The sequence below is a fragment of the Pristiophorus japonicus genome, chromosome 13 (assembly GCF_044704955.1).
Source record: "Pristiophorus japonicus isolate sPriJap1 chromosome 13, sPriJap1.hap1, whole genome shotgun sequence".
In the NCBI taxonomy this organism is placed as follows: domain Eukaryota; kingdom Metazoa; phylum Chordata; class Chondrichthyes; family Pristiophoridae; genus Pristiophorus; species Pristiophorus japonicus.
The window spans coordinates 123,285,554-123,302,132 of record NC_091989.1 but is presented as its reverse complement, the minus strand read 5'-3'; the positions used below and the strand labels follow the sequence as shown (position 1 = coordinate 123,302,132).

The 16,579-nt window shown below is 39.9% G+C and overlaps 1 protein-coding gene across 2 annotated transcripts in view; it reads left to right on the top strand.

The window, feature by feature from the left end:
* nfatc3a (nuclear factor of activated T cells 3a) overlaps window positions 1-16,103 on the top strand; it is a 177,745-nt gene extending 161,642 nt beyond the window's left edge. For both annotated transcript variants that reach the window (XM_070897983.1, XM_070897982.1), the window contains one exon: window positions 12,593-16,103. In XM_070897983.1, coding sequence (XP_070754084.1) covers window positions 12,593-12,714 — 122 coding nt within the window. In that variant the 3' untranslated portion in view covers window positions 12,715-16,103. The remainder of the gene's footprint in view (window positions 1-12,592) is intronic.
* The last annotated feature ends 476 nt before the right edge of the window (window positions 16,104-16,579 follow it).

The following is a 16,579-nucleotide window of genomic DNA, read 5'->3' as shown; positions in this document are numbered from 1 at the left end:
TGCAGGAGCAGCCCTTACAGGAAACCTCTCCGCGCAGAACTGAAAGGCATGGAGGGGATTTCCCCAAGGCGGCTCAAGTTGTGAGGCGCGGCTCCCGAGGGAGGTCCAAGGTGCTTTACAAGAAGAAATATGTTCAAGATGGCAAAGGTTAAAAAGGGCCAATGTCAAACAAGTAAAATTCAATCTATTGTAAACATGAACCAGTTCTATATGATGCGTTCAGTCACTGATAGTGGGGGAAGGGATAATTTTAGAATATGGACAGAAAATGATAGTCTTTTTGGGGGGTTCCTTTTACCTTGTTTCCTTTCCACTTTTGAAAATTGCAACGCCTCTACCACCTGTGACTCTGAACAATAGCTCAGAGATTGTGCTTTATTAACCACTGATTTCACTCAAGTCATGTCGATACACTTTCCATCTCTATCGACTACTTAGTTCGGGTGTGAATGTAATTTCCCCAGAGCCGAATCATCAGAGGAAGGTAGTAAATTACCCTTTCAAGCATGAACTGATGAAATAAGGTTTGCATTAGATGCTTACGCTAGTTTGATTTAAATTTCCTGCTTCACAGCATCATACATTTCTGAAAAGGCTGTGTTGGGATTATTTCATGCAAAATCATATTGGAGGGAATAACTTGGTGTGAGATTTTAGTACAGGTACAATCAGATAATTAAGTGCACTGTCTTTAAATGATTGGTTGTTTTTTTGATAGAAGGTGCTCTTACCAGCATTGAAACTGTTGCAGGTAAAACAGTCAACTGTTAATGCCAGCTGCCATCAAGACTTGAACCAAGAACTTTAGGAGTGTAAGGGTTAGTGCTATTCACAGTACCCATGTGACAGTGACAAAGCTGCTGGTGTGCAGAACTGCAGGGGAAAATTCAGAGCAGCGTAGCAACTGGGAAATAACTGCTCACCTTCATTTACTTTCAATATGCTATTACAGTTTTGTTTCTCGCCACGAACATTCCCCCAATATTCGAGAAGATCTGTAAAATCCACATTTAGCTCATCAGTAACTTGAAAACATGGCTGCTACAGCTGTTTATATTCAAAAATGCAAGCATTGCTGCCTTCAGAGGAGCTTTAGAAAATCAGCTTGTAAAGTCTCTCCTGACTCCTCTGACAGCAGTAGTGCTTTGTTAATATTATAGGGCTGCCACGGAAGTTTTGCTGCTATTGGTACAGCATGGTAATGTGAATAGAATATAAAATTGTTTGTTCACTCAGCATTTTGGACATTACAGAGTAACTGTTTTAACTTGGCTGTATCCTGCAAGTTCTTTACATTGTTTTTTTGGACAGAACATAGTGAAGCAAAGCTTTACTAATTAAACAGCACTTGGAATATATGACATACAAGAACTAACATGGCTCAGAGTTGACCAAAAATATTGCAACAGTACTTTCAAATCTTTTCTTGACTGGTATTTTTCTTCATTCATGGGATGTGGGCATCTCTAGCAATGTCAGCATTTATTGCCGTTGAGAAGGTGGTGGTGAGCCGCCTTTTTGAATCGCTGCAGTTCCCATAGTGCTGTTGGATAGGGAGCTCCAGGATTTTGACCCAGCGATGATGAAGAAATGGCGATATATTTCCAAGGCAGGATGATGTGTGACTTGGAGGGGAACTTGCAGGTGGTGGTGTCCCCATGTTGCTGCTACCCTTACCCTTGTCCTAGGTGGTAGAGGTCACGGGTTTGGGAAGTACTGTTGAAGAAGTCTTGGTGAGTTACTACAGTGCATCTTGTAGATGGTACTCACTGCAGCCACGGTACGCTGGTAGTGGAGGGAGTGAATGTTTAAGCTGGTTGATTGTTGCCAATCAAGCTGGCTGCTTTGTCCTGGATGGTGTTGAACTTGAGTGTTGTTGGAGCTGCACTTATCCAGGCAAATGGAGAGTAATCCATCACACTCCTGGCATGAGGGGTTCAGGGTGTTTTTATTCCACAATGAAATGTTTAAGCTATATTATTGCTGTCCTCTTCGGCTCCTGGAGCACGTGCAATTGTCTTAAAGGTATATGCACCAGTAGCAACTTTATACGTTTACATAGCATTTTTAGCACAATTTCCTAAAGTGCTTCACAGTTAGAGGCCAGACCCAAGCAGCAACAGGAAGGAACTTTGGGGTGGTGGTCAAAAGTAGGTAGGTTTTTACTGAGGCATTAGAAGGATGGGGAAGAAATGTAACAAGGTGGGAGTTCAAGGGAGAGTTTGAGTGTGATGGCACGATGAAGGCTCTGTCAACAATGATAGAGTGCAGGAAGAGGAGAATGCGCAATATACCAGAGTTGAAAGAAGAAATGTTGCAAGCAGAAACACAGGGTAGGAAGAGGTTCCACATGTATGCAGGAGCATGTATTGACATGAGGATTTGAAGTCAGTGCAATGAGGGACAGGGAGGCAATTGAGGCTGTCAAGTATGGAGTTTTGAAGCCTGAGGAAAAGAGTGTTTGAAGGATCAGCCCCTCAAAACTGTCACTAAGCTCATGGTCTACAGGGCCGTAGTAATACCCGCCCTCCTGTTTGGCTCAGAGACGTGGACCATATACAGTAGACACCTCAAGTCACTGGAGAAATACCACCAGCGATGTCTCCGTAAGATCCTGCAAAAATCCCCTGGGAGGACAGACGCACAAACATTAGCGTCCTCGTTCAGGCCAACATCCCCAGCATTGAAGCACTGGCCACACTTGATCAGCTCCGCTGGGCAGGCCACATAGTTTGCATGCCAGATACGAGACTCCCGAAGCAAGTGCTCTACTCGGAACTCATCCACGGCAAACGAGCCAAAGGCGGGCAGAGGAAACATTACAACGACACCCTCAAAGCCTCCCTGATAAAGTGCAAAATCCCCACTAACACCTGGGAGTCCCTGGCCGTAGACCGCCCTTAAGTGGAGGAAGTGCATTTGGGAGGGCGCTGAGCTCCTCGTGTATCGTCACCGAGAGCATGCAGAAATCAAGCCCTGCCCACCCTTTCCCTCAATGACTATCTGTCCCACCTGTGATAGAGACTGTGGTTCTCGTATTGGACTGTACAGCCACCTAAGAACTCATGCTAAGAGTGGAAGCAAGTCTTCCTCGATTCCGAGGGACTGCCTATGATGATGAATAGATAGTGGGACTTGTGTGGGGTAGGATGTGGGTGATTGAGTTGGAGTTTATGAAGGTTGAGCTCAGAGGGCTGACACAGAAAGCAATGAAAAAGTCAAATCTAGAGATGAGAAAAGTGAATGATGGTTTTGGTGGCAATGGGTGCGAAGGATCAGGATAATGAGGGGCCAGAGGTGGAAGTAGAGCGTTTTCTTGATAGATTGGATGTGGGATTTGAAGCTCTGCTTTGAGTTGAACAAGGACCCAAAGTTGTACACCATTGGGTCGAGCTCGAATATACATCTAAAAATGGGTATGGGAACAGGGATATTGGGCTGAACAAATAGTTTGAGTCTTGCCAGTATTGCTGATCCACGACTTGATGTAAGACAGCATAATGACATTTGTGGAGTCTAGCATGAGAAGAGGTAAACCTGAGTATTGTCCACATATTTGTGGCAGCTGACCCCATGCGTCCAGAAAATATTGTCCAAAGGCAACATTTTGGTGAAGAATAGGAGGGGGATGAATTTGGGCTACACTGGATGAATATTGGAGTGCTTTCCATCCCAATAGGTAGCTCTATCCTGAAAAAGGCAAATATGATCATGTCGAACCTTTTGAAAGAGAACAGTGAGTACAGTTTAACTCCTCTAAGGAAAAGGAGAAAATTCACTGCAACACAAAAAGAACAACTGTGTTCAATCATTTAGAATTTATTTATTCTCAAAATAAGAAAAGATTTTGACCAACTTTCAGCACTCGTACACAAAATAAATAATTCTGTCCAAAAATTGGCTCGAATTTGAGATAATCAAAAGCAAAGAAAAAAATGAAGGTATTGAGATTTGCTTTGGGAAAGGCACCTGTGGACAGAGATAAGTTGTAACAAGTTATGGTAGGTTAGTATCCTGATTATCTTTGGAATTTCTTTTGAACTCTGAATCATATTAGTTGGTTACTTCCTCTGAAAAGTAACAAAGTTATGGAGAAAGCCAAATGTGGATGAGGAGCTTTTTCTTCTTCCATAGTTATAACAAAATATAATTATTGTAGCAATGTTCTCTGAATATTGTAAAAGTCACAATTCCATAGAGCACTTCATTATCAATTTTGCATTTGTTTAAAATGTGACCACAAACCAAATTATAGCTGCTAAAAGCTTCCTATATTCTTTAATTGAACAAAGTAGAAAACCATATAATTTTATTTTTCCTTCTGTTACCACTTTAACTTAGTGGCATGAAACACAGGATCATGAATATTGTTAAGTTGATAACAAAAAGGACCCATGGGAATAGAAACACAAATGTGGCTTATTTCCTCTGTGGACTAAACATTAAATTTTAAAAGGGTAGAGTTAATGGCACAAAACACAAGATTGCTAGTATTTTCCATCAGTAACAGTGCACCATGATTGAGCAAATTAAATCGAGATAAATATATTGTAATTAGAATTTTAACCTTCCGGGAGTAGTGCTATATTTTTGCTCTGATACCAAAAAGATGATTGTAGTTAACAAGCTATTCCATTATTGATTCAGTGCCATATATTTCTGGCTGTCATCAACTATTTGGAAGCATTGACAATAATGCATCCTTTGACTATGCATTTGCAGAAGCAGGTGTTTCATGCACAGTGTATAAAAGATAAAAGATGTTGTTGATTAAGCAAATTTGAGTTAGCAAACCAGCATATAAAAAAGAATCCTGAGTTGCAGGTGGTTTATTTGGGTCGTTCATTATCTTTCACCACTCGAGCCCGTCTCAAACAGCATCTCCTGTTCAAATGTAATTTCCAGTCTTCATAATTTGAATTTCGCACCAATTACTACAGTAGATTTTTAAAAATCCATATTCTATTTTACATGAAAAATTACTTAGCCTGCAGCTAAATCTTTAAAAGCATATCCACTATCTGTACATTACAACCAGAATAAATCTTCAAAACCTTCAGACAGATAACTTGTCCTTCCAAGATGCACATCAGTTTTGAAAGGATTAGAAATGTCTTTGTTCTCCTATTTTGCACATTTGTATGTGTACACACTTATGTAATTGAGATTATATGTTAGCTTGCTGGTTCAACTTTGCTTTTTTTTCCTTTATATACACTCTGATGACGGTAATTATTTACAAATGTAAATGTGTATAACACCAATTATGTCACGTTAGAAGCATTGAACGGTCGACTAGTTTTACTTCAAATTTTACAGAAATAAGATATAAGGGGTAAAGTATGTATTAGTACATGTGATCAGGAGGTTGCTAGCAAAACAGTCACATGTTTAAGATGAGTTGTGCTACTCCGGTATTTGCTGTCTTACCCTGGTGATGGTTCTAATAACCATCTTATGAATCAAGAACATTATTGATGAATGACCAGCCAGTCTGACTCATGATTGTGATTTGGAGATGTAGAATTGTCGCAGGAGGCTGTGATTTCACTCAGTTGGCTGCAGATAACCATATAATCCATGTGCTCTATCTGGTAAGGTGGTCCCTGTGTACAGGGTAATTTATATGATTTTCACTGGTTAAACTCCAACAGTACTCTTATACACACTTGGGGTTCCCTAAGTCAACCTGCACAAAGTTTTGTGAACTTGGGTAAATGGGGCTATCCCACTGAGAAGGAATGCATTAATATTGGGCAAACAAAATTTTACTTGTGTAAAATTTTCTGTACCACAGTTTGGAGACTCAAAATAGTTTATTTGGGTGTCATACTTTATATGTACTATAATTTATAGCACTTGCAAACTGTACTAATGGCAGATCCAACAGGTTTTCCTTAAACCTCTTATTGAATGGGAATTTTAGAATATTGAATATACAACTTTTCCAGTCACGTGGGCATTACCAAAGTGACAGTAAATAGGTGTCATTGTTTTATTCTGTGTACCCATGTACAATATGTGGAAACACTCGAGATTCAATATGTACCTACTTATCAGTCTTCATCGTAGAAACCAGCCTGATCGACACTCTCTTCTAGACCCTTGCTATATGTTGTGCTGCTGTTTGTGAACAGAAACTTGTCCTTTAATTAACTTCAAGAGGCTTCACTGAATGTTAACCAGAGTTCATTAATATTGCCCACTTGAAGACACGAGTTCCTTTTTGAAAATGAATATGGATTGATCCATCTAGCTGTCAATTACTTTTTAAAATGTCCCAGTTCAAAGTCTGTTTTCTGGTTATTCAGACATATCGCTTTTATTTATGGTTCATGTTATTCAAAGAAACTTCAGTCGAATCATTATTGTCATTTTTCCCCAACTCACCCATGTAGAAATACAAAAATGATGATATTGTGGAACATTTAAATATGTGTACCTTTGTTATAACTCTTACCCAGCTATAATGAACCAGCTTGCCACCTCCTGATGATAACAGCTCAAAGGTGCTGCTATCGTCTCTTTGCAGCCCTCTTAACCATCAAATTTGTGGACTATCTCTCTTTCTGTAACTCGCACCTTGAGGGACCCTGGGTGTAAGGGGTCTAAGATCCCCGCATAATGGGGCCAAGTTTCGGCCTGAGTTGCTCCTGTTTTTTTGGAGCAACTGGTTTAGAATGGAGTATCTTAGAAATTGCAATTCTCGGCATTTAGTTTGCTCCAGTTCTAGTTAGTTAGAACAGTTTCAGTTTGGAACAGATTTTTTTTTTTCAAAAGGGGGCGTGTCCGGTCACTTACGACCGTTTTGAAAGTTTAGGCAATGAAAACTTACTCCAAACTAACTTAGAATAGAGTTAAGTTTAGATTTTTGTTCCTCAGAAAAACCTTGCCTACACTTAAAAAATCAGGCATAGGTTACAAATCAGGCGTAGGGAATTGGGGGGTGGGGGGGGGGGGTTGGAGGGAAGTTCATAAACATTAAACACTTCAGTTTTACAAATAAAGAGCCATCATCAATAATAAATGATAAATACATCAATAAATCAATCAAAAAAAATTAATAAAACATTTTAAAAATTAAAAAATCAAGAAATAAAAAATTTTCTACTCACCGACTGCAACACCGGGAGCCCTCCAACAACGTGCTGGGATGGGCCTCTCTCTTCCCCCCCCCCCCCCCCCCCAATGTGTGTGTGTCTCTCTCTCTCACTGTCAGTGTCTGTGTTTCTGACAGCGGGGTGGGGTCGTTGGAGCGGGAGCTGGGGAGGGGTTCGGGGGCGGGGAGGGAAGAGAGAGTGGGAACTCGGAGGGGGGGGGGTGGGGGGAGCACGGATGGGGAAGGGGAAGAAGAGCGGGAGCTCGGGGGGGGGGGAAGAAGAAGAGCGAGGGGAGGGGAGGAGGAGGAGGGGGTGCGGCGGGAGGGGGAGCGAGCGGGGGAGGGGAGCGGGGGCTCGGTGTGGGGGGGGAAGGGGAGGGGGGAGGAGAGAGCGGGGGAGGGGGGAGGAGAGAGCGGGGGAGGGGAGGAGGAGGAGGGGGTGCGGCGGGCGGGGGAGGGGAGCGGGGGCTCGGGGTGGGGTGGGTGGGGGAAGGGGAGCGGGGGCTCCGTGTGGGGGGGAGGGGAACGGGGGCTCCGTGGGGGGGGGAGAGCCGGAATTCGGAGGATGGGGGAGGGGAGAGCGGGAGCTCGGAGGTGGGGAGAGCGGGAGCTTTGGGGGAGGGTGGGAGGGGAGAGCGGGAGCTCGGGGGGGGGGGGGGGGGGGGGGGAAGAGGAGGGGAGAGCGGGAGCTCGGTGGGACGTGGGGTCGGAGCGGGAGCTGGGGGGGTGCAGGGGTAGAGGGGGAGTCAGAATGGGGTGGGGGGGGTGGGGGTGTTGGGAGAGCCAGCTGAACAGGGGAGGAAGCTGGAGCTAGAGCAGGAGCTGGACGAGGGAGGTGCAGCCTGATCTTCGCCGCCCCAGTGAGCCCATTCGGTCAGGGCTTAAGGGCTGCGTGCTTCGGGCCCCTCCCATAAATATCAGGCGCCTGGAGCTACTGCACATGCGCGCCCACTGTAGCGCGCCTGTGCAAAGGTCCCGGCACTGATTTCAGCGCAGGGACCTGGCTCCGCCCCCCACAGCTCGCACTGCGCCGCGCCGAGCTCCAAAGGACCTGCAGGGAGCCGGAGAATCTGCAGGTATTTTTTAGGCGCACTTTCGGGTGCGAAAAATGGGCGTCCAGGTCGGGGCTGCCCCGTTCTAGGCGCGGCCCGAAACTTGAGCCCAATACTCCTGACACATAGATTGGAACGATGATTTGTGTGGCTGCTGACCTAGCACAATGACATCATTCAGAGCAAGACAGGATATGAACTGACAACACAACTCTGGTTTACAGTATCACCTTGCCCCTATATTAATGCCATATTGCAAACTCTGTGGATGTCAGCCCAGCACCTGACTGACTTGTAGAAAAACTAATAACATATTCAACTGCATAAGGGCATCTCTCTGCGAAGACAATCCATTCAGTTATTACCAGGGACCCTTTCCAAGAAAAGAGGCAATCAAACTGTACCAAGAAGAGTTTAATGCAAGGAATAATGTGGAAGGAGTACAGAGTGAAGTATTTCCCATAGAATAAATTATCTATGTGGCCTCCACATTTCATTGGTGTCATATATACACTACTTTTAATTCAAATTATTGGAAAATTCAATTTTTTAGCATAAGCAGCTACAAATTATTAGGAATAAACTATACTTATGGCGCAAAGAGCACAAGCACAAAAAAGGAATGAACAGAGCTTCCATGGAGTTACACTGTGAAAGATTTGAAGTGTAAATGGGGTGGCTCCTCTTAATTCAGCCTCACAGTCACACTAAACCCTAGGACGTGGTATAAACATGCCATGTTCACACAGACCAGACCAAATATTATTCATGGTCTTGTGACTCCAGCATGTCCTGTCTAAATACAATTCACAATACAGGTACCTCTATCCACAAATTTAAATCCAAGTTTGTTTTTGTCATCTGGGTACTTAAAGTATTTTCAAAAACCCAATAAAGGTGCTTTCTGTATGTTTACAACGATTAGAATTTGATTAATAACACTACCATTAATGAAATGCATTCAGAACATATTGTAGAAAGATCTAAAGATTTTCTGCTCAGGCGTCACTGTCTATTACAGTTTCTGTCATTTCTGGTAACAGTACCCTTATTATCTACTATATCTATGAAATACTAAATTGATGGAGGAAGCAGCAGGTTGCTGACCTCTGCTCTCTTGGACTAGGAAGGGAGAAAACAGAGTTCTCACTTGATATCTTTGTTGGAAAGTGCCTGTATGTGGATATTGATTAAGAATGGGATTTGGCTTATCTGTGATGTGCCATGTGGTTGAATAGTCCTCATCTGAATAATGTCAGTATCTGAATAATGGCCATTTGGGAGCGGTACCATAGGGCAGCACCTGGTACCTAAGCAAAACTTCCCTAACAGGGATTTGATATTTTTGGAGGTGGAGTGAGGGGGAGGAAAGGAGAGAAAATCAGTAAGGATATAAAATAAAGCTGAGGTTAAATTGCAGATAATTCTGATTTCAGGAACATTTTTCTAACCATTGCCTTCTCTTACATTTTTAATTGCATTATGATCGGTCATCCATGCAACAATTATAAATGACATCTTAGCAAAATATGAAATGAACCATTTTTGTTCTGTCTCCTTTTTCCTTTGTGAAGTCTCCTCAGTCCGGTTGAGATCACCTCAGCTTTCTACCAGTGTCACTGAGAAATATATGCAAGTTTTTCAGGGTTTTCCGACTTCTTTTCTCACAATGGGATTGATCACCATAATGATACCTCGTCTCTGTTGCAGCTGAAATTGGGCTTAATGTTTGGAAAGTCTTGTGTTGTAGTATGCAGATGCTCCAAACTACTGCTTGACCATGTAATTTACTAATTGTGACGGTGTTGTCGACATATATGACTGATTCAGATGGCAACAATATGTGGTCTAATATTTTATAACATGAACCCAGCAAGTATAAAAAATCATTATGGTGTGGTCCATGGCAAATGGATATTTTAAATCCTATCGCAGATACAAGTGTTGTGCTATGTTTAGAATGCATGTTTTTTGATCATATAGCAGGCAGACGGAGAGATGAGAAGATGAAGTGCAGCTGTGTGCAATAAGCAATTCTGGTTCCCCTGCTGGACGACATTATGGCCATTAGTAGTTAGGGATGTAACTGTTGAGCTGTACCTATGAGACTCATTTGAAGAATGTGAGGTTTTATATGGCACTTAGATCTGCTATTTGCAGAGCCTTCCCAGTCATTAGATGAGATTTTTGAAATTAGTTCTAATTCTTCATAAATTGTTGGCAAGTATTGTCTACACAGAGCTATTATAATCTTCATTCAAATGACCAAACTGAATAAAATATTCACTTGTTCCATTGCAAGTTGTAAAGAAATTGCACCACTGCTATATAATAACAGTATTATTCTACCCTTGGGCTGTATTCTTGAATGTAGCTGACTAGAATACAGCCATGCACTTTATAATTGGATGTGAAGCCTAGTGGACAAGAGGCATATTTTCACAATTAGAAAATAGAGTATTGTAGCAGTTCCTAATGTAGTAAATGTAGCTGAGATCATACATAGATGTAATCTTTTCCAAAAGAAATCTGTTATCAATGCAAAATGTTCTCTCAAGTTTATATTTTCAGTGTTTTGAAAGTTTCAACATAACTTCAGTCCTGTGTTTGTGGCTCATTTGATTAATTTGCTGCACATTAAGTGTACAGTCATCTTTTTCAGTGCATAGCATTTTAAGCTTGTAATAAAATTTTCCCTCAAAAACAATGAATTTCTACCTTAATTGGCCTTAAATGACCTAAAGAAATGCAACCCATTGACGTCATTGGTTTGTTTTCAACCACCTACACTCATTGATTCAAAGAATTAACATATTTATCTGAACCCTTGTCGACAACACCTTACTGTTTCCTCTTGTAGCCACATTTAATGAAAGATTACACTTCGTACAGAAACAAATTGTCCTGCTGTCCTACAGCAGTGGTCAGTAGAGAATTGTCCTGTAATGTATGTAGATCTATGTTTGTATTGTCATAAATTAATTTTTATGATTTTCATTTTTGATTAAAATTGATTAACTTTCTTAAAAGGAAAAACATCACCAGCAGCAAATTCCATTTGGTCAAAGATTCAATCAGCAGAAATATTTCTATAATGCTTCTACTGAACTTTTCACAGTAATAGTTAATTTTTTCTTTTCTAGATAAATACATGCAACATATTACCTTTTTTAAAGCCTCAGATTTATTCCTGGTATTTGCCTATCTGTTTGAATTGCTGTAAAATTACAAATAGCCCAGACTTGACCAGCTGTTGTACACTGATTCTTAATAAATACTAAAGATACCTTAAGTTCACTTTTGAAAAACATGTAAACATGTTCCCATGTACTTCTGGCATGAATCACATTTCCCTTCATGGATTGAGTTATTGCCACTAAAAGTGATTTTTATCATTGGAGTACTTTTTAAAAAAAAGTTTTAAAACAATTACAATCAAATTAGAAGAACAAAAGACTTTTCTAATGCCTTTCACGACCACTGGATGTCTCCAAGTGCTTTACAGCCAATGAAGTACTTTTTGGAGTGCAGTCACGTTGTAATGTGGGAAGCATTAACTTATTTACAATTTTTTTTTTCTTTTAACCAGCAAATGTTGATCAGATGGGTAATAGCATGCTGCATTTCCATTGAAGTGCTAAGGCCATGTGCAATCCTGTTTTTGGCAATGGAGCTGTAATGTAAATGAAAGTGTCTAATATCTCTTGGCTCCAAAGGTGTTTTTTCAGTGCTGTAAATGGCAGTGCTGGCCACTACATTTTCTGGCTATAGATGGGCTGAGTAATCGGCCCATCTACACAAGCTAGAAATGGGGGGCGGGGGGGAATTTGTATCAGTGGCCTGAAAGGACTTTACTAATTGGGAAACGTTGACTGTCAGAGAAATGAGAGCTTTTAAATAACTGCACTTGTGCAAGCTTGGCTTGTGAAAGTTGCTTTTATGTTGGCACCAGTGCTCTGAAATCCATCACTACCCCTCCAGTATAAATGAAATGGATTCTAGAGCTTTGCGAATCAAGATAATTTATATTTGAGAAGTGATACTGTGTAATATAAAGACTCAATGAACCTAGTAGTGTGAGAAGACAGGACTAAAATACAGCACTCTGGGTTAATGAGTTTGCTGATAATTCATCTTTCTTGCTGTTAGAATCAGTACATTTTCAAAGACAGTGCTCCCACTGATGTCAATAGGGGTTGCTGTTATTAGCTAATATTTAAAAAAATATATAGGTTAAAAAGTGTTCAAATTAATTTTATAATGATTTGACTTGTAAAAGGGGTCTTCAATAAAATCGTCGAACTATTGAAATACATTCATGTGCATTTTTCTGAGCCCTGTACTTCTAAACTGTTGACTTTATGATTGTAGAAGTTTGTATGCTTAAATTATTATCTATACCTAGAACTGCCCTGATTTTTTTTTTTCTTTTTCTCTCTAGTCAACGAAATTATAGGAAGAGATATGTCACAGATTCCAACTTCTCGTGCAACAGCAACGCATGTCCAATCACAGTGTGCCTGCCCTGGAGCTTTGGAAAGTGGAATACCCGAGGGAGTCTAATGTCAACCACAAATTCCACGTATTCCGTTGTCTTGCTGTTCTTCATCAGATTGATGCCCATCATCAACCCCTGTTTTTTTTTTTTCCCCCCTCCCCATCCAACAATCAAAAAAAATTGTTGTGCTTCCAACATTGTGGCCTTTTATAAACTGGAACAGTGGATCCTTGCGTAGTTCCTCCAAGGGGTGCTGCAGTTCTATACTGAAACTGAACCATATGGTGTCAGTCCCACATTGTAATGCTCTACAAATGCCGTCTCCTGTTGCCTGCATTTCACTGCAACAGGCAAAAAATCTCTGAAAAAACATAGAAGTGACTTTAATCTACTTTAGAAATACATTTAGAGAGTTAGCTCTCCTTTAGTAGATTAATTCAAGTAGTATACTGTATATGGATAGTGTTTTTATCACAATTAAAGTGATTTGTATCTGCTGTAGTATGTACCATAAATATTACACATTTTAAGCTAAAAGGGGTTTTAGTATGTCTATGGTTTGGTGGTGATATAAATAGATGGTAAAAGAAATGCTGTAAGTAGTGACATATTCTGCATTTTGTCATTCTGAAGAGTGCTTAAGCTGTAGGCTGTGCAAAAGGTTTCTTGTATTGAAAACTTCCAGAGACAAGAAAACCTGTCCAGTTTAGCCAATGACATGGAAGCCATCATGTAAAATGACTAACAGTTCTTGGTTAATAGGAAGCAAAGCCGAATGTAGTACTGCATTTGTTTCTAAACTTAAAATGGTATCTTGTAGATTCAACAGACCATTCCATCATGGAAATATGTGGTTGGGATTGGGGGGTGGGCAGGGGAGGGGGGACACACACACACAACATTCCGAATGCAAGGAGTTTTTGAAACTTTGTAGATATGTTTCTCTGTACTTCAAGTTAGCACAAATACAAGCGCCTTACTAATTTAGCTTTTAGAATTTGTCAGAAGCTTTCATAGAATTGATGCATTTTGTAATAGAGCTTCTGGAATAAATAACTTTTACTATGTACAGGATTTAAGTTGAAGCCATTGAACGATAACAAGTTAAATGACTACAGTTTGCAGAGGATTTCAAGTGCTTTTGAAGTGTTTTGGTCATTTGCAATAGCCCATGTGACACGTGAATCTCCACTGCTTGACATCAAGAAGGTCCTACAAAGGAGCAGTCATATAAGCTGTGTGCGCAAAATGCGGCAGATGGGGAAAAAACTAGTGCTTCATTCCCACAGCATTACTGGTATATCTGATTTATGATCGGGATTGTTTAGACCAGATATACTCTGGTTTACATTTAAAATAATTGTAGTTGTAACTATAATTTATAGCATTGCTTTTGGTAAAGTGGAAATATATTGTACAGTAATTGAGAAACACCATATATGTGTTCTTCATCCCAGTGAAATTGTGCAGCATACAAAGGACTAGGACATAAAGTATAATTGAAATCAAGTTTGTCACCTAATTAACAGCCCCATAGCATCCCTAATCATCAACTATTTATAAAAACAATGCAATAGTCACTGATATAGGATACCAGTCTAAACATGTATATAAAAGCAAATGAAATTCAAATGATGCAGCTCCATTATTAGACCAGCCTGTGTCTGTTTCATGCAGAAAGCACACTCAAAGACTGTTTTATGAAATAGCATAAATGCAGTTTAAAGAACGAGGCAGGGGATGATGTAATATAAAAGGTGAAACAAAGGTTGCTTTTATTTTTGTCAGCATAATAAATTTTCTTTTCTATTTGCTTGCAATGCTAAGGAAACTGCTTGTTAAATGCAAAAAAAATCTGCACCGTACATGAGGAATATACAAGGAACACATGAGAATGTTTGTTTAATTTTATTACCCATCCCAAAAGAACAACACAAATCTGAGCACAATTCAGCTTATTACAGGGCCAGTGAAAAGACCTATTCATAGTTAATTGGGAGTAATTATGTTGTGAGCTTTGAGTTTAGGGTTGACCTTTTTACTGCCAAATTGCAATTAGATTATTGCTTGGTTAGGTACCATTAAAAACATTATTCCAAGAAATATAAAATGGTTAACTGAGCAGGATAATTTTTTAATGCCATCGATCTCCGTAATCAGAAGCTCTGAGCTGAGTATCACTCTTAATGTTAGATAGCGCTTATCCTTTGCTTTCATCTCCCTGTACTGAACCAGTACCATACAGTGTTCAGGCATGTTTTATTTCACTATATCTAGCACTTATTGCATAAAGAAATCTATGAAGGGTTTAGACTGTTTTCCTGCCTTAGCTTTTGACCTTGGATATCATAGCATGTGGAGTTTGTAATGACTGGCACACCATCCGAGTTTTCTTTGCAAATCCTCTGGAGTGACTTGTGAAGCTGTACTGTACTAGTGTACGGAAGCCCGTACAACCCCCAGAAAATCCTATGCACTGAACCTCCCGATGCCTTCAAATTACCTTGACGCCTGAGACATAGAAATTCTAGAACTGCTTTTTTTTTTAAAAAAAACTAAAATCCTAAAAAAACTTTAGCTGTGGACAACCACTTCTATGTATCTGCTTTAAGGATTACGTACAAGGGTCTTAATAAAACTGCATTTTGTTGCTTTAATTCTTTCATAGGAGTGTAGAAAAAAACAACTTTATGAATCTCAGTTGTTTTAATCGATTGTCGTAAAAGCACAGACTTATTAGGCTATGCAAATTCAGTTTTGTAAACAGCACGTTGGGGTTTTGGCCTGTTGTTGGTATTCTTAAAAAAAAAAGCTGATGTATGTGGTACCCTCTGTGCTGCTCTGATGTGTATTTAAAGAAAAAGCAGTTTCCTGACTCATGTAGAATGTTTGGAAAGCTGTAGGAAAGCCTTAATTCTTCTTTTGTTCAAAAGCTACAAAAAAAAATGTAAATTTCAATGAACTGTGGTTGCATTTTAGTAAAATAAACTACTTTAAGGGTACTGGATTACAATCATGTTAGTTACAAAAAGGATGGAATAGGATTGTATAATTTCGAACTGAAACTGGCTTCAGTGCAATTATGTTCATCCTTTGGAAAACATTACTGTGTCAATGGAACTGCCATCCTTTTTTTAACCAAAGAATAAAAACTTTCACTTGCTGGTGTGAACACTTGCTTTAAAACTCTATTTTTGATACTCAAAACAGATGTCATTCCTAACGGTCGGATTTGTTCAACAATTGTACGTTTTGTAGAAGGAGCAAAACTACTACAGGCTAAGTCAACTGTTTTGCAGATGTTTACAGAGCCTTGTAATTTCATGTACATTTTGTATTTTAAAATTTTGTAAGAAATTTTAAGATTGCTGTGCTGTTGAGAGACATACAAATGAAAGAACTTGCATCCTAGGCTCTTAAATCATAGTGTTTAAATAAAATGTAAGATGTGTAACCTTGAGTGTTTTTATCAGTTACTTGACATATAGGCAGATGGCTTAAATGTTTTCTTTCTAATTGTTATATATTTCACTCTTTGTAAATCTCACATTCTTTTAATAGGGAGAATAGGTTTATAATACTAACATAATAATGTCAGCTGCTAGTAAAATAACGAGTAACAGAGTAAATGGCCCTTGATCAAGTGGTTCAGATGATGTCCTAAACTACAACAACAGTTTCTGAATGTTATCTGAGCACTGATGTTATAATGCAAATTTTATGTCACTGTCTTCTGTCTATGCTTGATTATAAGTAAGAATATAAAAATCTAGGTGCAATTAAGTTGTAATTCACACTGTTTCATTTCAAACTAAAGTAAGGTGTCCCCATTTTAAGTGGATTCCAAGATTGTGCATAAAGCTGACGTACAAGCACTTATATTATGGCCATGGCAGAAGATTATTCAAAGCTGTGACGTTGTCACTGCAG